General features: G+C 39.8%; 1 protein-coding gene across 2 annotated transcripts; it reads right to left on the reverse strand.

Moving 5' to 3' along the window:
- Positions 1–10: 10 nt before the first annotated feature.
- cryl1 (crystallin, lambda 1) lies at positions 11–24,835 on the reverse strand. Of its 2 annotated transcripts, none has more exons than XM_075480059.1 (9): positions 24,730–24,835; positions 23,770–23,877; positions 22,547–22,673; positions 19,007–19,168; positions 16,961–17,056; positions 16,257–16,355; positions 6,746–6,854; positions 2,897–3,003; positions 11–441 (listed from the first exon to the last, which is right to left on the reverse strand). In XM_075480059.1, the coding sequence occupies exons 1-9, from the start codon at positions 24,768–24,770 to the stop codon at positions 337–339; spliced, it is 954 nt and encodes a 317-aa protein (XP_075336174.1). In that variant the 5' UTR covers positions 24,771–24,835; the 3' UTR covers positions 11–336. The 2 variants fall into 2 exon arrangements, 1 of the variants encoding a protein (XP_075336174.1); XR_012772562.1 differs by lacking the exon at positions 11–441 and adding an exon at positions 3,294–3,651 and having other exon boundaries at positions 2,912–3,003.
- Positions 24,836–25,084: the final 249 nt, after the last annotated feature.

Genomic DNA, 25,084 nt, shown 5'->3' on the forward strand with positions numbered 1-25,084 from the left:
AAATGTGAAGATGAACATTTTATAAAAAACACACTGCTGTAGATTTGTTGTTCTTATTGTGTTGTAGTTATCAACAGAACATTTATAATGATGGTAGAACTGTTCAGAAATGACAATGAAAGCACAATTATTCACGACTGTGACGACACTACAAGATATCCTTCATGCTTAAACTCTTATTGATTGTTTCACTTCTAACTGCATCAACGTTCAGAAATCGTTTCTAAAACTTGTGCAGAATAATCAACATCGGAAGTTGTCAGTGACACTGTAAGAATGAAACGTTTCCTGATCTCAGTCAGCAGGATTCCTGATTCTGGGCCCTGCGGGAGGATCTCAGTGGTCCTTCTTCAGCTTGGCCAGGTGCATGAGGAGCTGGTCCCGCCTCTCCTTCCTGGCGGACAGATGCTGCTGGTCACCGGGAATCAGCTCACACATCTCCTGTGGACGGCAGGGCAGGGGAAACATATTGTCTCATTGTTCAAAAAGAAGAAGCTGACACAATCCCCGACTTATTCACAGTCATGTGGCGAAGAACATCCAATCATATGATACTACAACATCAGTGTAAGACCGGGTTTTGGATGTTTGAATTATTATCTTACATAAACTATCGGAGGGCTGTGGGTAAAGTAAGAGCACAAGAACAACTTTGGCCATATAACTCGATCCACTTTTATGTCCCACCAAAAATAAAACGTCAACTCCCACATCTTACATATCACTCTGCCAATCTTAATCATTACTCACATTACCTGCACGTAAAGTGCGCCATATTATATAGTTCCAGATGACACTTATGCAGCAGAATATAATATTTATAAATGTAGAAACAATTAGTAAAATTATGTGGACTCAAAATAATGAACAATGGAAAATAAGGCAATCTGCTAAATATGTACTCACACCAAAATAAATCTCCTTTTACATTAGTTATGTTGCATGTTTACGAGTCCTTTACAACAAAACTAACAGAACGAGCTTTTACTATAAGTTTACATTTGGAAGCAGCTGCTGTGCAGCGAGTGAAGATACCCAAAACAGTTTCTTTCTTCCTTTTTACAGAATTAAGGAGGCTGTACCTCCCCACCACCCTAAAAAGTGTAGTCAGCTCTGATTGGTCAGCTCCGGTGGCCTAATCGGACACCACAAACCGTTCTTCAGCTCTGCTGAACTTTTAAACTAAAAAAGAGCACTTTGTTTGATGCAAAGTGCACCCGAGTGCAGGATGAGCCATGGATACTTTTCAATTCTTTTAAAGGAAATGGAAAACATCTAGTGCAGCAGTGATCTCATTCAAACATTTACACATCAGATTTTCTTTCACAGGGATTTTAAAGTCACAGGAGCTGACTTTCATTGGGCTGGCAGTTGGATTCTCACTCACATGCAGTCCTGATAAGACTTTGCTGCATGTTAATGTATCACAGATTAGTCATTCTCTGACTGATACTAGTTCTTTGATACTTTTCACTGGGACACTGGGTTCCTGTCCAAGTTAAACAGAACAAACACTCATTTTCTTCTGGTAGTGGCTTAACGACTGAGACCATCCCTGTTTCCATAACAACACCAGATTGAGCTATGAAAAACTTCCGCCAGATTAAATCTAATTAAAAACAGGAAGCATTTATTGAAAGTGATGCTGACAAGCTCATATTTAGTCAGTATCTTAAAAATATCTTATCAGATTTGTGGGGAACTCCATCTTTCCTGGTTTTAAGCTGTCAGTTTGTGGTCGATACGCAAAAGTTTGCACAAATCAGGTAAATAAACTAGTCGTGGTGGTTGGCTGGTTCATCTGATTGGCTGCAGTTTATTTTAAGCTTTAATAGGCAGATGCTTCAACCAATCACCTGCTAAGTGTATTTTTCTACAGATGGCCTCCCAGATGGATCTGTGAGACAAATAATTAGGCACATGAGGCCAGTTTAGTCACTGAAAGATAAAAAAAAAATGGGGCACAGTCTTCTTTCTTCACTGCTCTGTACTCTGTCTGTAATATATGGATATATGGAAGGATGCATGCTTTTAACTGCAGCTTTAGAAAAGAGGCCCCTTTTTTCCACTTCTTCCATCCAATTTTTATGAAAACATGGAGCACTTTGGTGACAAAACCAGGTGTGTTTTCAAGCAAGGTGTGACTTTACACTTTCACTGGAAAATGTTTTAATGAACTAAGCATCATTTTAACCATCAACGTAGTTTGTAGCCTCTGAGTCTCTGAAATCCTTGTTAGATATTAGAGTTTTTTCATGTACTTGATGCTAATTTCTGGCTAAAGGAAGAAAAAAAGAAGAAAGAGTTTCACACACATGTGGAATGAAATGGAAATTCCCATCGATTTGCACATGTATGATGTGTGAAACTGAGGCCTTAATGACTGGTTCTACTGCAGAGACCACCAGGGTGTAAAGTCTCAAAAATAAAAAGATCAGAGTTAATGTTGTGGGATTTTGTTTGTTCTTGTATTTGGTGCCTCAGTTATATGAGTTTCTCTACAAATACTATGGACTTGCAGAACTGAGGGTTTGCAACCGAGGTCAAAAGCACCAGAAAACAGGATCAACTGCTAATGTCCTCTGGACGATTTCAGCCGAAACTATTTATTGCTGTAGCTCAGGGTGTCCTCACATTGTGACCTTCTGTGACTAACATTTTAACAGCTCGTGAAAACATGTGACAGCGTCATGCCAATAGAGCTGTATGGTGCAAAAAGTGAGGAGGAACACTTGATTTTCCATCAAGCAGAACTAAAGACACGCTTGACTGGTTTTAAAGGGTTTTAAAGGGTTTTAAATCTGGGCAAATTTAGCACTAAACACGTGATTTTGACCTGAATAAATAAACAAATACTGTAACATGCTGGCTTTCGGGAAAACGTCACTCAAGATACCTTATTGATGCCTTTGGCTCCCTCACCGCAGAAGTCAGGCACAGGCCCAAAGGAAGTGAGGACTCTTGTTATGCCTTCCCCATATCGCATCATGTAGTCTTCCAAACCTGAGTGGGGACAGCAGATCACTGGGTGAGCAGAAATCTTACACGAGCATCATAACATACAATAACATTACTGAGAAAGCAAGTCATTAAATGAGTGTTAAATGGAAAATTCTGCCACTGTTCAGGTGAACCATGCCGTGGTGTTCAGGGCAGAATATCCCAGTTTGATAACTGCAGAATGAAGCGTCTTCAACAACATTACAATCAAAATAAGTCAAAATCACTCAATGCGGCTCAGGAACATTCCCAGAAATCAAGTATATTCAGGTTTAGAGCGACATTATGCTCACGTCGAGATGATGTCATTTTCAGGGAAGGCCTTGCATATTTCAGCAAGACAAAGTTAAACCACATCCTGCATCTATTCCATCAGCACGGCTTCGTAGGAGAAGAGTCTGGCTGCTGGACTGACCTGCCTACAGTCCAGACCTTTCACCACCTGCAATCATTTAAAATACAACAAAGAAGAGCCAGGACCGCTGAGCAGCTAGAATCCCATATCAGACAAGAATGGGACGGCATTCCTCTCCTGAAGGTCCAGCAGCTGGTCTCCTCGGTTCCCAGATGTTTGCAGACTGCTGTTAAAAGAAGAGGGGACGCTGCACACTGGGAAACATGGACCTTTCCCAACTTCTTTCAGATGTGTAGCTGCAAATGAGATGAGCCAATATTCATCATGAAAAAGCTAAATGGTTGACATATTTTCTATGATCTGTTGTGATTAAACGCTGGTTAATGAGATGCATAAATCACTGCATTCTGTTTGTATTGTTTCAGTTTGGTCCGTTAACTTACTTGAATCCTCTTAATGCTCATTTGCGTGCATCCATGGCTCAACCCAGAATGGAAAACATAAAAAAATGCAACAAAGCAAACTCTATAATAGCTATGACTCCATTTTTATTCTTCTATTATTATCATGTAAGGCAAATGCAGAAGGTTTTTTCCTACAATTTTCTTTCAAACTTAATGTTAACCTAGTTATTTAGGATTGTTTTTTATACCCAGTAGTATGATGACACTATTATCTTATTTTATCTTAATCGATTTAGTTGTATTTTATTGTTCTTTTATTGTTTTTATTTGTTTTTACTTATTCTTCTCTTTATTTATTACCTGTTGTAAAGCACTTTAGTACACCGTAAGGATTGTCTGTAAAGGGCTGTATAAATAAAGTACATTTACATTTACAATGAAAAGATTTTAAAGCACAAGTAAATTAATTTTCAACATTTTGCAGTTAACATTCAAAATCTTTGCTTGTCTCAGTGTTTTGGATCTATTTAAGCTACAGGGAACAAGCTTAAAGATGTGTTTTTCAATTAAAATGTCTGATTTGAGTCATAAAAAGCAGACGTCTGTCAGTCTGAAATGAGAGCTTCTCCGCTCTGAGAGTTCATTGTTAAATGCCTCATAAATAACTCACTTGACCCCCTTCAGAAGCTCTTTAACTTAAGTTTAACTTTTAGAGATGCCATTCCTCATTTATTAAACTTCAATGACTAATTTGTGACATAAGCAGCTAATCAATGATCTAAGTGCTGCCCAAACAAACTGTTAAAGATTAATAAACGAGGGTTCTGCTTTTCTCTCACTGTGAGCCCTGTTGTGTTCACTCTGCTGAGACTGAATTACAACAAATGTAACAACAAAAAAAAACTTTTCTGATATTAAATTCTGACAGTCTTGCGTCATAAACCCCCCCGCTCTGCTTGAAAAGAGTATCACAACTGATCATTCTCCAAATGTTAGGTCAGATTTTTCTAAAATGCTTCGGTTTTTTTAAACTTCAAGCCTGCAATGTTTCTACTTTGTGAAACGTCAAGAATAAAGAGAGAGAAAAGAAAAAAACTGTTATTAAAGTGCTTTATGTAGCAAGTTTATCTAAGCATCCATCAGAGCTGCAGGATGAAATAAATAGCTTAGATAATTAGGTCTGAGTATGAAAGAAAATCCCTTGTAGCTAACGATCTATGGGGCAATGCAAGCTGGGTAACAATGACAGTGATTGGGCAAAAAGCATCATAAAGAGGGCCAGTGCTGTGGTTTGTTGACATTCCTGTGATAAGAAGCCCAGCAGGTGAGGGCCGAATGTTTGAAGCGTTACAAAACCAAGGCAAAAACCTCTGGAAAAACAAAAACCTGCTTCACACCAGCTCTTTAAGAGGCCAGAGGGGCTCCGTTTAGCTCCTCATTCAAACACACATCCTTCAAAAAACTGTGAAAATTTCCATCTTTTCATTCACTTTTCCACTTCCAGCTAAAATATTTCCCAAAATGGGAGAAAAAAACTCAACTTTCAGTCACATTGTCCTAAAGCTGAACTTGAATGTGTGCATCAGACCAAGTGTGCATCAGTATATATGACACAGCAGTGTGATAACTACCATCTACCATCTACTGAACATCTCATCTGGAAGGGAGATGTGTTATTATATTATATAAATAGCTGGCCACCCAAGGGTTAGAGTTAAGTTGATGCTAATGCTGCGTTAGTTTTTAACTCCTTTTGCTCATTGGCTCCATCTTGTTAAATAACTAAATGAATGCACATGTTAACACGTGTGGTGCAGGTCCTGTTTAATGTGGTCAGAATCTAAAAAAACGCAGCAAATAATTCGCTAAGCCATATGCTGATTGCTTCTTTGTTAAGAACAGCTGGGATCACAGTGAACAGTGGTTACAATATTTTCTAACGGTCGCCCAGTTGGCAAGAAAGTGTCCAAATCTGCACAGAAACCTCTTCTCTGACCTTGGATCAGTATGGCCTTCACACAGAGACACTTGTTGCTAACGCTGTTAGCTGCAGTTTAGTCTTATGCAGCAATTTTTGCATGGTCAGATAGCTTCAAAAGGTTTTCTCAGGTCGCCCGGAGTAAAGCCTCCTTCATAACTACAGAGTGGCTTTTTAGTGGATTGTTCCTTTAAAACGACAACGTGTTCCTGTGCAGGTACGTGGTTTCCAAAAAGCATTCAGGTAGAGGAGAAGGAGAGACAGAGAGCCTGAGTGCTTCGGTATCTGATTGAAATGATCTAAGGACTTGAAATCAGAACAAGAGTAGGTTTTAGCAATCTTTTGAGAACACGGTCGTACTCCTCCTTCCCAAGAAGAAAAAAGAAACAGTGAAAAAGGTCCAGTATGGTAACTACAGGTAGAGTTGGCACCTGGTTTGAAGGCCGTGATGAGGGCTGCGTGAGTTTTGGATTACTGGTGTGAGGGAGTGCATTCAGCTACCCATCAAAAGACGGCTTTGTTCAGTCAGAGTGTGTGTGTGTGTGTGTACACAGTCAGGGTTAGCCTCTGGGTTTCACACTCCCCTTTGATATTCTCCATCTCCCTGAGGTTTCATTCTCACTGTGACACACACATACAGGGGCGTCGCAGTACAGTATATGCATGTTGTGAGCTTTTACTGAATACATTTAATTACTGTCACTCAGAAGCTTCCTGCGCTCATTTAATGGCATTTTTACAGCCGTGGTACAGGAATTTCCTACCATATAAAACACTATAGTCGTTAACTGGGCTTGAGCTAAACATTTGTAATTGTATAAAGTGTTTACCATCTACGATTTAGTAAGGCAACAAAGAAATCAGTGTTAAACCGAAGCCTTTATGTTTCAAGGCTGCTGTCGCACGCCATCTTGTTCCTTTAGTTTCTTTTCGTGCCACTCAATAAATACATAAATAGTACATTTCTTTATTTGTGAGCAAAAAGCAGCAAACGGGGAAAAACATTACCTTCAGGTGCATTGAGGTGTATTGTTTCCATGGGACCTATAAAGGCGTAACGCATTCCCAGTCCCTCTGACATCACCAGGTCGATGTCCTTCACTGAGATAATGCCGTCCTGACGGAGTAACAGAAAGACACACGAGTGCATTTAACTCAACTGGTTGAAATAATCTCCTTTATTCTGTTTAAACTGGTTTATGTGGTGCAGGTGAATCTTTTCGTGCAGGTGAAAAATGTCCACAGTTCAGGGTTTGATGGTGACCGTGCCACTAACCAAAAGTCATGACTTTCTGCCCCATAATATATTACAAACCAAAATGCCTTTGATCCAATCCGACTACTCCCACCATATAGAGTTTCCCATAAATCAGCCAACTCTGTCCTCGGGATTATGCACAGGGAGGAGAGAGCTGAGGATGGAGGGATGGAAGGAAGGAGTGAGACAGGGAGGGGTTCAGGTATCTTTGGGTTTGAGATGCCTGTTGGCCGAGCGCAGAGAAAACAGATACAGAGAGTAGGGTGAGCAAGAGGAGAGGGACAGGGTCGCCTTTGTTTGACTCCTGCGTCCAACAACGAGGCTGTTATCTGAGCGAAGCAGGGTGGTGGGTGGGGTCTTTTCTCCACTGTAATCACTGGGGGTAACGAGGTGCTTTCTCAGCCGCTCTGCTTTCCAACGCTGGCCTCGACTCAAGGACCATTTTCTGAGTTTGTGTGCGTTTGGAGGGGTCAGGGAGGGTCCTGTTATGTAAGAAGGATCACAAGGCTCCTGTCAGACTACAGGCCCTGATGGTGAATGCTGAACTTTTGATCTTTTCCTGTTCGCACCGTTTCTGTTTGAGGTTTGAGCAGGGAGTTACTTTACCTTACAAACACCACGAGGAAAGCTGGAAGCGGAAAGCTACACAGTGAAACCCAGAAATTTAGCAAACCCAGTCTCTACAAGCTCTAAATGTTCATAGGTTAACACCATGATTCTACGGAAGAAGCAAGTAAATAAAACATTTGAGTGTTCATGGCCAGCTGACACAAGTGATAACATCTGGACGGAGAGGAGGGAACGCTGTGAAAGTTGTTGCACCTTTAAAAATTAGCATTGGGGAGTTAAATATGTGGACAAAACCAAGTCTGATGATGAACTGCTGTATGCTGTGAACATTTAAAGAGCTTTTGTGGAGGGTGAAGAGACATACAGTGGCACAAACTGCGAATTGCAACCAACTACATAGAATAGAATAGAAATAGAATAGAAAAATACTTTATTCATCCCCCAATGGGGGAAATTCAAATTAGTCAAGTAGCTCAAAAAATTAATATTTACAATGATTGTATATTAACAATAATAATACCAATTCTAATAAAAATACTACTACTAACTAATAATAATAGACTAAATAAATAAATAATCATTAAAAAAAAAAAAATACATACCACCACCTACTGCAAAAAACGTAGCGTCCTGTTCTGAGGCCAGTGTGTTTAATTTCAGAGCTACTATAGTAACATCGTGGAGGGGCATAAAGGGCAACCACCTGCTCAGTTGGACATTAATTATTATATTCATGCAATTCTACTCTAACAAAAACATGGCCGTAGATTTCTGCCAATAGATTGCCGAAAATATTCCACACTGAACTTTAAATAAAACCCTTAATGATGGAAGAGCTGGGTTAGGTTTTAACTTTATGTAGGTCATTTGTGTGTACAATTAGATTTAGATTTCTTATGTTTGTTATGTGTAAAAAAGTGTTTGTCCTCATATTTGTGACATATAATCACAGAGATGCTTGTTAATTCTATGACACTTGGACGTATTATCCCTTCAGGTTAGTCTGGTGGCTTCTAAAAGAGAGATGCTACAATAACAGAAAGAGCAGTTAAGCCCCTATCTTATGAAAGTTAGACCAACAATTTGAAACAAGGCCTTGTAACTCTACTATAAGGCAACTCTGTTGCTTACTTCTCACTTCAAATCTTTTCAGAAATTGATTTTTAAAAGGACTATTAAGGTGAAATAAGTCTACTCATGCTCGAATCGGATAGGCTTCGATCCGATTTTACATCTAACTGTGATTTTTTTAATTTTTTTGGACTCACTACGTAGTTGGGGACCTGTCCAGGGTTTACCCCGCCTCTCGCCCAATGGCAGCTGGGATGGGCTCCAGCCCCCCCGCGACCCAACACTGGATTAAGCGGGTATAGGAAATGGATGGATGGATGGGTAGTTGGCTAAAGACTCTCCACAAGAAATCCTTGGTGAATGTTTTGGTCATGGGGGTTCTCACATGCAGCCCCCTCTGGAACATCTGGAGAATTTCAGGGCTCAACTGTCCCTGCACGCTGGCATTACCAGGCCCGTAAAACATGTAGAAACATGTAAAACACTTGTATATGTAAACTGTGTTGATGAAACAGAGCTGATGCCACATGTTATTCCAATAACAGGTAGAGCCGGTGCTTTTTATTCACAGTAAATTCAGTGACGTGTCCTTTCCACTGTTACATCGCATTGTTGAGAGTACCAATTACCCTGGGCCTCAGGTGAGGGATGCAACATGCTCCACTCACACATCACCCAGCAGGTAATTAATCATTAAGTGTGTTTCACATGAACATGCTTTGTGGACCGGGGTGTGTCCCTTGTTTGATGACGACAAAGACCGGTTTTTGAAGTTTTACGCAAACCAGAAGAAATTATGCAGCCACGTTCATGGCAAAATTAAAGTGGTGTTAATGATAAACATGGGGAGGAAATAATGGGTTTTTGTCTTGTAAATTAGAATCTCTTGAAATTTGTCTTTGAATTTGTGAAATTTAGACTCGTTTTTAACCACATCAGTGAAAAATGAAGTGGTTAACGCTTTAAATGTATAGAGTTGCTTCAACAGTAAAAAGTGATGCTGCAGTTATTGATATAAACTGAAAGAGGCTAAACTTAGTTTCTCTTCCATTCAGTCACACTTCAAGCGGCAACAACTGCTGAATATGAGGGAATGCGGATGGTAGATGTTGGTAGAAACGACAGCTGATGTGTTGCTCTTTGCCCCTGGTTAATATGATGTTTTAATGTTATTCAAAAAGGTTTTTCTGCATGATTTGGATGATTTTTAATTAATACCAGTCTTTCTCTCTGGAGATATGCATCAGATCCATTTATTCCTCCCATAGTCCACCTTCTTATAAAATACCCACTCTGATAAAACTCAAATTAACACCACTAAACAACAGGTGAGATAATAAATGTATGTTACTTTAACTGGAGAAACTGGAAAAATCTTTACAATCGTGAAGCTGGAGCAAGCGGACAGCATGTAAGAAGAATCAGGAAGCATGAAGAACAAGAGGGATTACAATCAAAGATTCCTCCATGTGGGACTTTGACACACTTTGGACTGATTTGCATCTATTTGTGGGGCGAAATTTTAGCCCAAAGCATATATAAAGTTGTTTTATTTGCGGAGATGAGACACACATGAAGCAGAAACTTCGTGTCTGTTTAGATACATCGAAGGGCAACAGGAGGAAGTTCAGGTTAACAGTTTCTTTTAGCTCACCTGCTCTTGTTTTAACCCTTTAATGTAACTCCCTGCAGCTCGGTAAACTGTATTTTTATCAAAGATGTGTGGGAATAAACTTGTGTGAGCCTTCTACACCACTTGGCTTAGGTATAAAGATAGTGTGGATTACACTATTAATTGTTCAAATGTTGATAGTTTTTGTTAAAAATACCAACTCTCATAATTGCTACGAGGAAATGGAAAAAATGCAAAGAAGCATTTTGTTTAACTGCTTTTTTCTAAGCACTTTATTTATCAGAGAACAACTTGAGTTGATCCACACCTTACATAAGCAACGCTTCATTAGAATGAGGTCTGTGCTGTAAACAGTGCTGAGATATTCTGGATTTAGGCTTTGACACCAGAAACAATGAACGAGATCATTCCAGTTGGACAGGTTTGTCAGACTCAAAATTGGCTGAAAAACAGAGATTTTCTTTAAAAATCCAACCAAGTCTGTGTCATGAACACAAATCTCACTGCTCCCTCCGTTGAAGTCTAAAATCTTTGGCTATATTTACATATTTGTGGCTGTGGAGGATTTCAAGATATCTATTGGTCCTGCCTGCAGCTAATAATTTCACTTGTCAGAGCAGTTCACTTACAATTAAGTGTAACAGTACCCTGGAGTCAACCTGCAAAGTAACAATCACATCTGCTTCTCTGTTCAATAATGCAAAAACCTGCCGGGCAGATTTTCATTAAACTTTATGGACCAGGGAGATTGAACCTACTAAATCATCTCTCCTAAATTTTATGTTTAAGTCAAAATCTGAGCTGCATAGTTGTAATTTGATTATTTGTATAATCATTTAGTGGCTTTGTAAGATTTGTGGACACATGTCAAAATCCAGAGAGCCTCTAAGACACTTAAATACATAAATGATGTTAAAATCGAGCTGACAATGCCTGTTTTTCTATGAATAATCAGAGCATGAGAAGGACATGTTAGCTTCACTTACCAATGCAGACTTTCTTGTTTTTTTGTGTGTTAAATGGCACAATGTTCCATGAGTTTAATGCCTGCTGCACACCTTTTCAACTACTGTAAACTAACTAACTAACTAACTAACTAACTAACTAACTAACCATTGTTGACTTAATTGTTTTTCCTCATTAAGAACTTATGGTGTCTTCCTGGTTGTGTGTGCGTGTTCTTTCTAATTTAGTTGTGAACACGACACGCTATGATTCACTCTGCTGGAGCGTCTTCAAGAGCAAAGTTTGGCACTTTAACACAGAAGTGGTATTTTTGTCAGCTAGGACCTAAGAGCACCCTCAGGGTTAATTCTCCTCGGCAGAAGTCTCACAGTGTAGCGATCCGCACACAATAACGAATGTCATGTAGATATGAGTTTGAGCTTCCACGGTCTTGTGTGAAATCACAAATATCACACGGTGGATGCATGCATGCTGTGCTACAGACTCAACTGTAACCACTGCTGCATTTCTCTGAAGAACATTTCAATTCTCAGGAGTGAAATGTTATCCCCAGTGTGAAAACAAGTGGGATGACAAGTGTTTTCACCTGACTGCACGCCCACTTTCCTCATCAACGAACTGAGAAGTTGCTGTTGAAACAAAAAAAGACATTCAGTGACTTCTTAAAACGCCCAAACTGTGACACGCCTCTGACCTCCAGGCTTCCTGAAAGAATCCATTAAACATAAACATTATTTATTCCTATCAGACACTGAGCTGTGATCAAATCCAAAGGCGCTTTGCATTTTCAGACACTTTCTTAAACCCAAGCTGTGCAGCAAACCGTGAACATTTCTGGGTCTATTCACACTTTTAGGTGTTAACGTACAACTTAAAAAGAGTTGCATAAAAATCTTAAGTGGTCTTTTTGAACACCTCCACATTACAAAGGGGTTAAGGGAAAGACATGCAGAAAAATACACTTGTGTTGCGTGATATTGACAAGAATAGTAACAAGAAAACAGCTGTTTTCCCAGTCATCTCACTTCTGATAAGAACTCTGGAACTGGTTTATCACAACATAATTCAGCCGTATAATCAATACTGCAGCAACGCAAACTTTCAAGATCCAGTCAAGTCTGCTAGGAGCTCTTTGACGTTGGGTGCAGCAGGGATTTATGCTCTGATAATACTCCAAACTTTTCAAAAGATTTCACTCAAAACAATGGAAAAAAATCAACGTTTTTGGCCTTGAAGGACAGTGAACAGTTTAACCCTTTAATGTCCTGCTTTAACATTTGCTAAAGGACATTTTTCAGTGACTATACCATTTCTTATGAAGACATATGTGGCAGCATACGTGCCTGAGCCATCTCTATCATCTCTACAAGTACAGATATGTAAAAGCATCTACTTTAACTCAATGTTCTGGTAATAATGAATGTAGCATACATGTTTCAGGTGGATCCACATGTCTGTACACACACATTAAATTGGTTTCCCTGCACATGTGTACTTCACTCACATCTGTGAACATACTCCACGAGCTACTGAAAAATCCGTGAGAGCTTGTCTGTCATTTGTTACTTTACAGATACTTTGGCGTTAAAAAACATTCCGGTACTGTTATTACCTTGGAAGAATGCACATTCCATTAAGATACAAGAGCTACTCTCAGCATTCAGTGAGGAGATGATTTAAGTGGACCAACTTGCTCTTACAGTTTGTGCACATTCTTCCACGTGGTGGTCACATAATGGTCGTGTTGCCTCCACTGACCTCACAGGTCCATCAGAAAACTTCTATGAAGCTCACGCAGCTAAAAGCTCTCCTCCATTCTGCATAATTTCTAAGACTCAACACTGAAAACGTTTTGGATTTGGTTGGAGAGGTTTTTGTTCAGTGTAAAACCTGCTGAGCCTGCTGGTTATTGCCCTCAAGAAATCTGTTTAAACATAGTTCAGATATCTACATATGTACCATCACAGCACCCTAATGCATTATTAAATGATGGAAAATAGTTACACTAACCTGAAGCAAGTTTCAATTAATTAAGAAAATTAATTAGAAAAACACTAAAGACTATTTATCACTAATTTACTGACTGTAAAACCTTCAGTAACGACATTACATTACATTACGGTCATTTTGCAGACGCTTTAAACCAAAGCGACTTACAATAAGTGTGTTCAACATCGGTAGGCAAAAGAACTTCAGGTCACAAGAAATCATAAGTGCATTTCCTTCCAAAACAAACAGCTAAGAGCATAACTAGTGCTAGAGTAGGTGCGATAAGTCAGGTACCTCAGCCTCTCACCAACTGCACACCAGTCACAGCGGGGTGGGGATGCAAACCCTGGTTCGGATAGGGGAAGAAATAAAAGAGGTAAGAAAAGCAGGAATGGGATTCAAACTCTGGTTCGGGTAGGGGGTAATCTACTACTGTAGACAACAAAGTATATGCTATATTCTACATGATTTTTTATGAATTTTTATGTTGTAGAGTTGTGAATTTATTTTATCAATGGAGAAATTGAGCAGCCTTACTTTGTTGTCTACAGTAGTAGAGCAACCCTCATCTTACTTTGAAGCTCCCAGATCAAGGAAGTGACGTCGATGCAGCTTTAGCAGCAGAGAAGCTATCAGGCTTGTGTTGATAAAAATAAACTCCTGGACTATGTACAAACTTCCAAATGCATCGTTTTGTGATTACATACCTTATTTGTACTACTGTAGAAGTTTGGTGTCATGGCATGTGATTTTAGTGTGGTAATTTTGGAGATACTGCCAGGGTCCGTTAGCGCTTGTACTAAGCTATTCGGGATAACTCAGTAACTCAGCTGATGTTCGGCCAAGATCGAAAAAACTTCGGGTGGGCTACTTGGCTGGATGTCACGGTTCAAATGATCCTAGGGTGAATCTACTCCGAACTATCACTTTAAGGGGTATTTATTCATGAGTACTTTTACTTTAATGACAGAGCTTCTCACTTCAAATGGATCAACCTAGCGATACTTTTAAAATCTGACTACTTAAATAAAATTCTGGCTGTATCTACCAGCTCTACCTTTTTGATGTAGAAGTATTAGAATAATTTGTGTTGAAATACTTTTTATCCCACATTTATTTTCACAACTTGCAGATCTAACCTTGTATCACTAAGCTGCTAATTTGTGTGTCCCGTGGACCTACGGCAGGGAAGATCTCGTAGCCTTTTACACACATATTAGTCATCATCACAGATAAATCACAGGCAGTCTCCAATGTCAACCTGCTGCAAACAAAAGATTGTGACTTCAGCATCATGCGTGCATCATGTCCTGCCTCCTGTGCGCTCTAAAGGTGCGTCTTTGGATGGTTTCCAGTGTCTCATTACCTATTTAAATGGGTAACCGCAAACAAAGACTGGAACTAACACAACTGACATTCTGCTCAGTTAACGTGTGAAATAGGGAAACATCCACATTAATGGCAGAGCCCAAAGTTTCACAGGAGGTGGCACATTACATGAACGTATACCTAATTCACTGCACAGGTGTTGTTTTTCAGGTTAATTTGGTCAGATTACACAGTGGTTACACAGTCAGGATTTTAGTATAGCAGAGCAACAGTCTGGAAACTGTGAGTTAATGAACTAGTTTTAATTTGCTGTCTGAACAAAGAAACAGACAAATATATAAATTGGGCATATACGCTTAAACTTTCCTGTTTCTATAAAAAGATGCATAAAGATGGAGCTTTGCAGCATGTAGAGAGGGCCTCGGCCCATTTGAGTCAAGTTGAGTGATGCTTAGTGCACAGTCAGCGTGTTTTCAGTGTGTATTTGCATGCAAAAGTGTTTTTTATAAGATCTTTGTACCAACAGATCAGGTTTTCTTTCCTATAACCAAACAGCCCACCGGTTGGGATTCAAACCTTCATGTTTCTGGATATAACAACACACGTCCTTATCCATTTCCAGCTGGATTAGTGACTCATGTTAAACCCAGTGAGGGAAGCCACAATGAAATCTGTGTCTGAAAAGCAACTGTTCCAACTCGAGTAGATAAACAGTGTATCGATGTCGGGTAACTTCAGTTCACGGTAACACTGAACATCTCAAGTTAACGTTCCATCAGCTGTAATTATTGTCATGCTCATCGTACCCATCATCATTCTAACCATTTCCCCCATGAGTGATCACATAATGGAGCCTGTCATCAGCGACTTAGGCTCATTTACTCTCTTTGTGTTCCATATTGGAAAGGAACACAGAGATTATAGTAGAGGTGAGCCGATAAGGGCCTCTTCTTTTCTGCCTCGATTACAAAACCATCAGCAGCCCAACTTGGCCGTACATAACTTCGTTGAGACTGAGGGGCTTTTGTCCAGAAATAAAACCACACATGCTCACGTAAATGCAATCCTGGGTGTCCAGCTTATTGAAAACTATTAAGAGGTAACACTGAAAGGGTGCATGGATTTCCATGACTTTCTATAAGCTCTAAATAATTCACGTACGAGTATCTCATGTGTTATTAATTATGTTAATTTTTTCCTTCATAGTCAATCCTGAAGTTAATTGGTTAGGCTATGAAATACGCAGTGATGACAGTGATGTCCAACAGAGTGAATTTAATTGTCATGCTGATAAAAACGTAATCTTACGTGTTATCATCTTCGTGATCTCTCAAATAATGCTAAATATTCTGTTTATTAATGACTAAAATCATAATCTTGAACGACACATCAATTAATAGCTATTTATCATGGAAACATTAAGAATATTTCAATGTTTGTTGCCAGATTTACGTTAAAGTTCCCCAGAAATTAGATGAGATGTGTCACTTATACATGACAATAAGTAAGAGCTGTAAGAAATCTTAATTGTGAATTTCTTATTTCTTGAATAACAATTTAAAATGATTCTTTACCGACCAGTAGGGTTTTATTTCAATATGAAATCATGGTTGGAATAGAGTTCATAAGGAAAACCAATAATGAGTGGTGGAGGAAGAAAAGTTGCTGAAATAAATGGCCTCCCTCTGAAGCCCGAAACTGACCTGGACCAGCCTCCATGACTCTGCAATGATGGCAGCCTGGACTCTGTTGAGGGCAAAGCCATCGATCTCTTTCTTCAGACGGACGGGCGCCTGGCCAACCTGCACTCAGAAAAATCAGAAATCAAACACAGCAGATTTAAGTACTGAAACAGAGAGTTTTTAAACTTTATTTACTTTCCCATCAACTCACTTTTATTCATGTAGCACATTTTAGGAGCAACAGAATTTGAATTTTTCCATTTGTGGCGATGATTTGAGTAAAAATGTCAGAACAAGAAGCAAAGACCGAAATTGCAACACGACACCCAGTAAAAACAGAAAAATGTGGACTTAAAAAGGAACTAGTTTAGAAAGGCTGGATGAGGTCAAACCAAAAAGGAAGGTAGAGAAGAAGAAGATAAATGACCAACATGTCAGACTTAATATGCAGTGAAACACCTTTCAGGACTCTGAGAACAGTCTTGCGTTACTTTCCCAAAGCTGCTGGTTTTTATTTTATGTCACGCCATGAAATTTAGCTGCTGAGACTCGTTCGGAAAATGAATCCGTCTCAGGGAACGTCTCGCCGTCACACGTGTGGTACATGTCTGATCTTGAAAACGAACGTCAACCGCCAAACCGCTTTCTTATGCACCTAAGATCTTAATCTGCTCTTTGATTACTCCTACACGTTCTGATGTAACCATGAGCTACATTCACCGTACCTTGGTCATCAGAGCGTGGGTGGTGTCCATGACGGCCGTTAACGTCTCTGGGTGAGGTACCAGCTCCACCAGTTTGACATAGTAAGGTGGGTTTACCTGCAGAGCCCAAAAGAGAGAGTTTATGCCATTAATTCTCTGGTTTACAGGTGATGATCCTCACTGGTTAAACTGGCTTATAATTTGGGTTATTGTTTAAAATTCTAAATGTAAATGAAGACTTCAGAATTCAATGAACTGAGAGTTTAAATAAAGGCTGAATGAAGGATTAAGGGATTGGATTTATGCTCATACAGCCAATTTTTTAACAAATTATCCCAAAAACAGTGAAATCTGCCTTTATGCTTCTCTTGTTTACCTACGAGTCTGCAGCATTATTCCAAAACTACCAAACTGAATTTTAGGAAACACAAGCTGTTTTCACATATGAATGCCACATATTAGGCCCAGACTTTCTCCACAGTTGCACTCCCCAGGTGAAAAACTGGAAATACTCCAGAGTTTTGTCTGGGTAGAGAACACAAAAGGCAGGAAATGATGCATAAAGTTTGCTGAGGAAAAAGCTGGGTTTTGTTTACAGCATGCCGAACTCATGACCATTTTCTGAGATGATATTAATAATAAAAGCAACATACAGGTCAGCAGAAAACAAAGTATGAAGCAGCAGTTTTTACCAGCAAACATCAGCAACTGTATCAACTGCTACATTCACACAGCGGAACGCTTGTTGATTTACTCGAAATGTCTAAAGTCCGGAACAGATTTCTGACATTTGTGTTCTCACATGCAGCCCCTCTGGAAAATTTCAGGCCTTCGGAGCTGAATGTGTGGGAAAAAAAGTTGAAAAGAAAGGTAAAAAATGGGCTAAACAGAAGCTACTAATCCCAGGGAATAAATCTGATAGCTGTGATATCATAAACACTGTATTGCAGGCTGTTGGACCACTGATAATCAGCACTTTCTGAGATAATTAGACCCGTTTATAATGGACTTCAGCCCACAGTGTGGGACTGTGAGTGATCCGATAGCTGCTTTACAGACAGGTGAAACTGATTTTCTTGCTTTTTTTCCTCTGTAAGTTGTTGCGGTCCGTTTCAGGTCCCCGTGAGGCGTTTAATGTCTGTTTCTGCTCATTCTTGCAGCACTCTGATTGGAAATTGGTGAATGCATCTCAATGTTTTAACTACTGCAGAGTCTTTAGATGCAGGACTGGAAACTTTCCCATCGCATTCAAATGCACAACCGAGCAGATGCGGGCTTGCTTCACCGGTAGACACCATCCTCAAAACATTACGGGTTCAGAACACGAACAAGCAGAAGAAAAGTAGAGAGATAAAACATTGGATAAAGAAGATCCTCAGATTATTCCTTCCACCACTTGATAATATCCCCATTTCGGGTCAGCAGTTCCCCACCCTGACCAAACACAACCTTTGGACGGGCCCTACTTTCCCTTTCTGAACCATTAAATGGTTTGCCAGAACTTCCTTGAGGCCAACCGAAAATGCTTCTCTGTGGCCGCAAATTCCTCCCACATCAGAGTTTTAGCTTCTGACCTGAGTGTCCGAGACACACGTCTGCAAGTCTGATGATCAGGTCTGAAATCATCGACCTTTGGGCTAAGGTGGCCTGATACCAAGGACACTTATGGGGCACCTTACGCTCGAACATTGTGTTTGTTATGGCTCAGAAGTCAAATAACAAAAGACACCTCAGGTTCAGATTAGGTAGGCCGTTCCTCCAACCAAGCCCCACCAGGTCACCCCGTAACTATCTACATGGACTGAAGTCCCCCTATGAGAACAATGGAATCCCCAGTTGGACCACCCAGGGACTCCAAGAAGGCCGGGTTCTCTGAACTACCGTTTGGTGCATAAGCACAAACCAAAGTTAGAGCTTTCCCTCACGACTGCCAGAGAATTTAGACTTTTTTCTTAACTGTACTGTAGGCTGAAGCAAATGTCTCGTAAATGCATAATCGAGCAGTTAATCGTCTGTCCGTGCACTCATGTTGGTTTTTAAATTCTGCAGCTCTGTTGCAGCACTAACCGGATGAGAGACGAGGCAGCGACTCCTGTTCTGGACTTTAGAGAAGACGCTGCTTGGCACCAGACAGGAGGTGGAGCTGCTCAAGATGACGTCTTTTCCCACGAGACGCTCTATGTCCTGAAAGACGCTCTGCTTGACTTCAAGCTGCTCGAATACACACTCCTGCAACACATGAACACACAGAGAATTATCACTGAGAGAGTTTTCATGATGTCATTTTCTGCAACAAAGTGAACGAACACCATATGACCTATTGCAACAAATAGAGAATGTAATTACTCCCACTTTTCAAACCGTTGGCCCTTTATCGTTTCACCCTTTTAGTTAAGAGTGAAATTCTACAATAACTGCTGTAAAGATTTTAGTTATGGGTTAGAGGACAGAGCCTTCTTTTTCCCACCAAAATATAATCTTGTCAGCCTTGAATCAAAAAGAAAGATTGCGCCAAATTTGCAGGAGTTCCGCTATTGTGTCCATAAGACTAGAACGTACCGGTGTGCACATGGAAAAACACAATGCATGGATTGACTGACCACTAAAGCACATAATTTGGCCAATGAGGAGGCATAAAACCAGCTGCCTCTAATTCAGTATTTCAGTCTTGTTTCAGCATCTCAGTGAAGATGAAAACACAACTAAATCTTGACAAAGAAAGACTAATTTGCAGCACACGTGAGAGTAATTCTGGAAAGTCTCTGAGATGATCTTGAGACGACCGAGCATCGAGCATTGTGATAAGTTCATATTTCTGAAGTTACTTTATATTTTCATGTGAAAACACGTCCTCTCGTCAGCTTTTCTTTGGAAAGTCAAAGCAGCGCTGACAGAATCATCATCACAACAAATTAACCGTTAGTGTTTTGTTTGTTTGTCAAAGTCAAAGCTGATAGCACAAAGCTAAGTTTGGCCTTTTAACTTTCATAGTATTGTTTCTATGTCCTGTAGGCCCATTAAATAATATTTAACATGTCTGTGGAGGTGCATGACCTGACTAAACCTATTTAACTCAACTATTACTGCTGTTTAATTCTAAGGCTAATTCTTTAGTTATTAAAATAACTTATTGATCCTTTCTCACCTCCTCTGGGAAACAACAGACGTATCTGTGATTAAAGCTCTGTGCCGGGAATGGAAAAGCTAAAGTTAGGAGTGGTGCTGTGTGTACAGTCTGTAATCTAATGGTATGTCCTGTACTGGTTACCTGCACTAAATATGGAACCATTCAGCAAACTGAACAGTATTGATAAATGTCAGTCACTCTGCAAAGTATTGATTTACCAACAATGTGGCAAAGAGAGCCACCTACACTTCCTCCACTTCCTCCACTTCCTCCACTTCCTCTTCTCTATTGGAAGAAAATCCTGATCAATAAAAGGGGGAAACTAACATCACATGCCATCAGGAAATAAATCAGCTTCAAATGTGGAAGCAAAATTAATCAATGTGTGAATCATATTTTTAACTTTTTGAGTCAGAAAACCTATTTAAACTTATTTTTTTCATAAAATACCACGACTAAATCTCCTTCATAAACCCAAAACAGATCAATTCATTTAACATTTTTCGGTAAACCATCAATGCAATACGCAGAGCACTGGAAGGAATGGTTTCTGCAGCCCCGATAATGATACATCACAAACCGTTTTGGCTGTAGTTTATGTCCTTCTGTGCACCAACTGAGCAACATTAAGTGACATCCTGCACAATGTTTTCATGCATACTTATCTCGGGTTTCTCATATTTTTGTATTGAATACATGTACAAAACCAAATTTCCTGTCAAGGATTAATAAGATGTTCTGAAATGTAATGTTTTACATCCATATAAGTAAAAGGACAAAGAGGGACTGTAGTCTCAAATATGACTTTTTTTTTTTTAAATAGCATCTTTCCTACAACATAAACTACTGTATACAACAAAGTATATGCTATATTCTACATGTTTTTTTATGATTTTTTTTTGTTGTAGAGTTGTGAAATTATTTTATCAATGGAGAAATTGAGCAGCCTTGCTTTGTTGTCTACAGTAGTAGAGCAACCCTCATCTTACTTTGAAGCTCCCAGATCAAGGAAGTGACGTCGACGCAGCTTTAGCAGCAGAGAAGCTACCAGGCTTGTGTTGATAATAATAAACTCCTGGACTATTTTCAAACTTCGAAATGCATCGTTTGGTGAGTACAGACCATATTTGTACTACTGTAGAAGTTTGGTGTCATGGCATGTAATTTTAGTGTGGTATTTTTGGAGATATGGACCAGGATCCATTAACCCTTGTACGAAGCTATTCGGGATAACTCAGTAACTCAGCTGATGTTCAGCCAATATCGAAAAAAACTGCGGGTGGGCTACTTGGCTGGATATCACGGTTCAAATGACCCTAGGTTGAATCTACTCCGGAGTATCACTTTAAGCCACCGATGGAAAGCTGAGTGGGTTAAGATCCAGACAAAAAGTCAAAAATCAGTTCTAATGACTATAAACCAATAGTGTTCTGCCCCCTTGTGGATAATATATGTCATACCTAAACCAGAACATGCTGCTGAGGGAAGTGTGGTCACTCCAGAGTGTGATTTGCAGTGCTTATAAAAATACTACCTTGCTATTGTGTCACACACCATATACAGCAACGCAAAGTTTTTCTTTATATTTTGCTTTCAAGCAGCCAGACTTTCTTGTGATATTTTTAAGAGGTTTTCAGCAACACTTCTTCAGGCTTTCTGAAGGTCTGTCAAAGATTTTCTTTGGACATTTTTGGTGGAATGTGTTAATGAAAGCATAAAATAAGTACCTAACACAGCGGATGAACCAGTGTTGTGTCTGCACTTAACAGACAACTTAGCAAGTTTTAATAGCAGCCTTTCAGGAAGACACATAATTTGCATCTATAAAAAACAGCAAAGATAACACAGTCTGACAGACAGAAAACAGGATTTCTGCAGCAACAAGCTGATTCCCAAAGAGCTGTTAGCTGAAAACTTGGCATATCTCAGCATGGTGTGCAGTGTGTCCTTAAAACATTTGAGGAAACTGGACAAGTGGAGGACAAAAGAAGAAGTGTCAGGCCTAAAGAACTATCTACAGCAGATGAACAGGATCTGAAAGTGAAGCCCTTAAGAAAGAGGAAAAAATCCAGCAAAGACCTGACACAGGAGCTGAGAGATGCATCTGGACCTTCAGCTGATCCATCTGCTGTTGGCCCAAGCCTCATCAGAAATGGGCTCCATGGAAGGGTGGCTGTCAAGAAGCCGTTCTTAAGGAAGGGAAACAGGGAGAAAAGGCTGAGCTGTGCCAAAGGACACAAGAAGTGGGCTGAAAATCAGTGGCAGCAGGTCTGATGGAGGGATGAATCCTCCCCAGAGCCCGGAGCTCAACATTACTGAAGCAGTGTGGGATCATGTTGGCAGAGAACGGAACAAAAGGCAGCCCACTTTCCAAAGAAGAGCTCTGGGATGTCCTTCAAGAAGCCTGGAGAACTATTCCTATAGTACTGGGAGCCAAAACTCACACAGTGATATGTGTTATCAGAGGTCTGCTGTGTTACCTGGACAAAGAAGGCTCCTTCCAATGCTTTAGCCAAGTCCTCATAATTGCTGAGCAGAGCAAGCTGCTGCGCAGCGGTCAGCTCCCCCCTCAGCATGTGGGCTTCCTCCAGCTCCTCCAGCTGTTTCCTGAGCCGCCACAGAACAGGAGACGCAGTCAATGCAAACTCACACATACACACACAGTCTTCAAAGACTCAAAGTTGAAGCAACATTTTTCTGAAGCGTCATGAATTAAGAAAAAAAAAAAAAAAAACACACTGCACTGTGATATCAGAGATTTAGAAGATATTATATCAAATCAGATATCAGATAAATAAAACGATTCAGAGTAAATTACACTAATGAACAAAAATGTAATTAAACTATAAACACAGGGAGAAAGATTAGGCCTCAAACATAAGGTGGCACTGAGAGAATAATACATTTACGACCCCTCCTCTTCATATAATCAACTAACCTTCCAATAGTCTGAATGGTTGCAGCGTAAACATCTCAGCTAATTAGTTGCAGCTTTTTGCAGAATAAAGTCAAATGAAATGAATAAGATACTGGTTACAGTTTGGGTTCCTTCAGTGGCATAAAGGTTTCAGGTTTTTCCTTTTTGACAGCATTTTTAACAGAGGTTTCGCCAAAAAGGTCTTTGTCATTCCACAGTAATGTTTAACCAGTGATGACTGCGCTGGGAAGCTGTTTTTAAGCCTGAACGTGTGTTTTTCATGTGTTCTCACAGCAGGTGGAAGCTGATGATCATGCAGTGTCCATGTGTGACTTCTCTGGAAGCACTGAATGGAGGGGCAAGTTTTATTTTCAATAGGGTCTTTTTTTGAGTTATGGGTGCTTGGAAGCCTCTCTATATGTGTTGTTAATGGTTTTCAGCCTAACTGATTTGATCTACGGAGAATTTGGACATTATTATCTCTTAGTTTTTCAAAAGACATATCTGTTAAAATATATGCATATTTTTCCTTTTCATGAATTTTTTGATAACAACTGTTTGATTCCTGTTCTTTTTAAGCATGCTATAAATCCTATCAGAGCAGACACTACCCTGTGCCAACAAATCTTTTGGTGTTTATAATGGCATGGCAACATTTAGCAAAATGTAACTCTACATAGCATACTTTAAAGATGTATAGCCCAAGAAGATGCACTCAATCACTGCACATCATGGAATATTGCATTCATTTTGATTACTTTACATGATTTGTTCGGCCCGGCTCACCTGATCTCTGCGATGGCATTGGCAGCCTGTCCCGGTTGGTTGTCATAGATCCTCACACTGAAGCCTCCACTGACAAACACCATGGCCCAAGAGCGGCCGATCAGCCCACTAAAAACAGGGATAAAATCAAACCAAGGAATGAGAGGTATAGTGTGAAGTTTTCCAATTATTTGTGCGGGTGTGAGGTAAGCTGTGGAGCATCTTTGCTCAGTTAAGTTTCCTAAATAATTACACTGAAAAATGGTTAAAGTATTGCTGACAACAAGCCCTTCTCATTGCTTAAACCTGTTGATGTCACATTCCTTCTCCTGTTGTCCTGTCATGTTATTAGTGCTTTTTTTTTTACCATTCACTTCCATATCCATTCAGTATTTATGGATAATGCTCCCATTGGAATTTGTGTAAAGCAGGTCATGCACGAAAAGGCTACAACCTACTACAGGTAAAGATGAGTGATGAAATGTGCGGTTGAGTGTTTACTTTTCTTACAGAGGTCACTTCAGAGGACTATCAACTTCAGCTGAGTGCACAGAAATAATGAACAGAGTACAGAAAAACAAGTTAAAATGTAAGCCTGCTCTAAACACGCTCAAACGATAGAGCCAGTGAGCCAGCACAACCGACATCCTCGTTCATAAAGTGGGTTAAATAATGCCTGTATTTAGCCGTTGTTAAAATAAGAAATGTGATCAATCTAGCTGCAAAAATAATATACAATAAAGGGAAAGGGAAATGACCAAAATGCATGCAAGAGATCAAAACATGCATTCGGAATAGTTTTTATGTTGAGAACAAGAGCATGGATGCATTAATACAAACGCTTAACTGGAATAACATGCAAGTTTACCCTTATAAAACAAAAAATGTAACTGCTGTGATCAGGTTCATGAACATTTTACAGAATCAGCCTCAAAGCCTGTGAGCACATTTTACATTGTAGAAACGTCTTTTCATGCTCACCTGCCGATCACAGTGATAGACTTGCAGTCAGAGGTGCTCATTTTATATTTTAAAAGTATAACTCAGACTGAAGTGCATGTAGTCTTATCCAAACTCTCGCACCGCCCCCTTAGAGTCACGCTGATAGGGTAGTACGGCAACTCAGAAGGGCAAAACAGCTCAAGAGAGTGCGGCCAAGTAAACTCATTTTCCTCGTTAAGAAAGCCAAAGATACACAAATAATTTCTAACTTTTTCTTAAAATCACAAGTTTATTTTTTCATTCCGATATATAAGAGAAACTGTGAAGAAAACGACAAAGAGTTAGGTTTAAGCTTATACTTGTAACCTAGCAACGGGTCGATCATCTTCAACCA

The sequence above is a fragment of the Odontesthes bonariensis genome, chromosome 12, assembly GCF_027942865.1.
Source record: "Odontesthes bonariensis isolate fOdoBon6 chromosome 12, fOdoBon6.hap1, whole genome shotgun sequence".
Lineage (NCBI taxonomy): Eukaryota > Metazoa > Chordata > Actinopteri > Atheriniformes > Atherinopsidae > Odontesthes > Odontesthes bonariensis.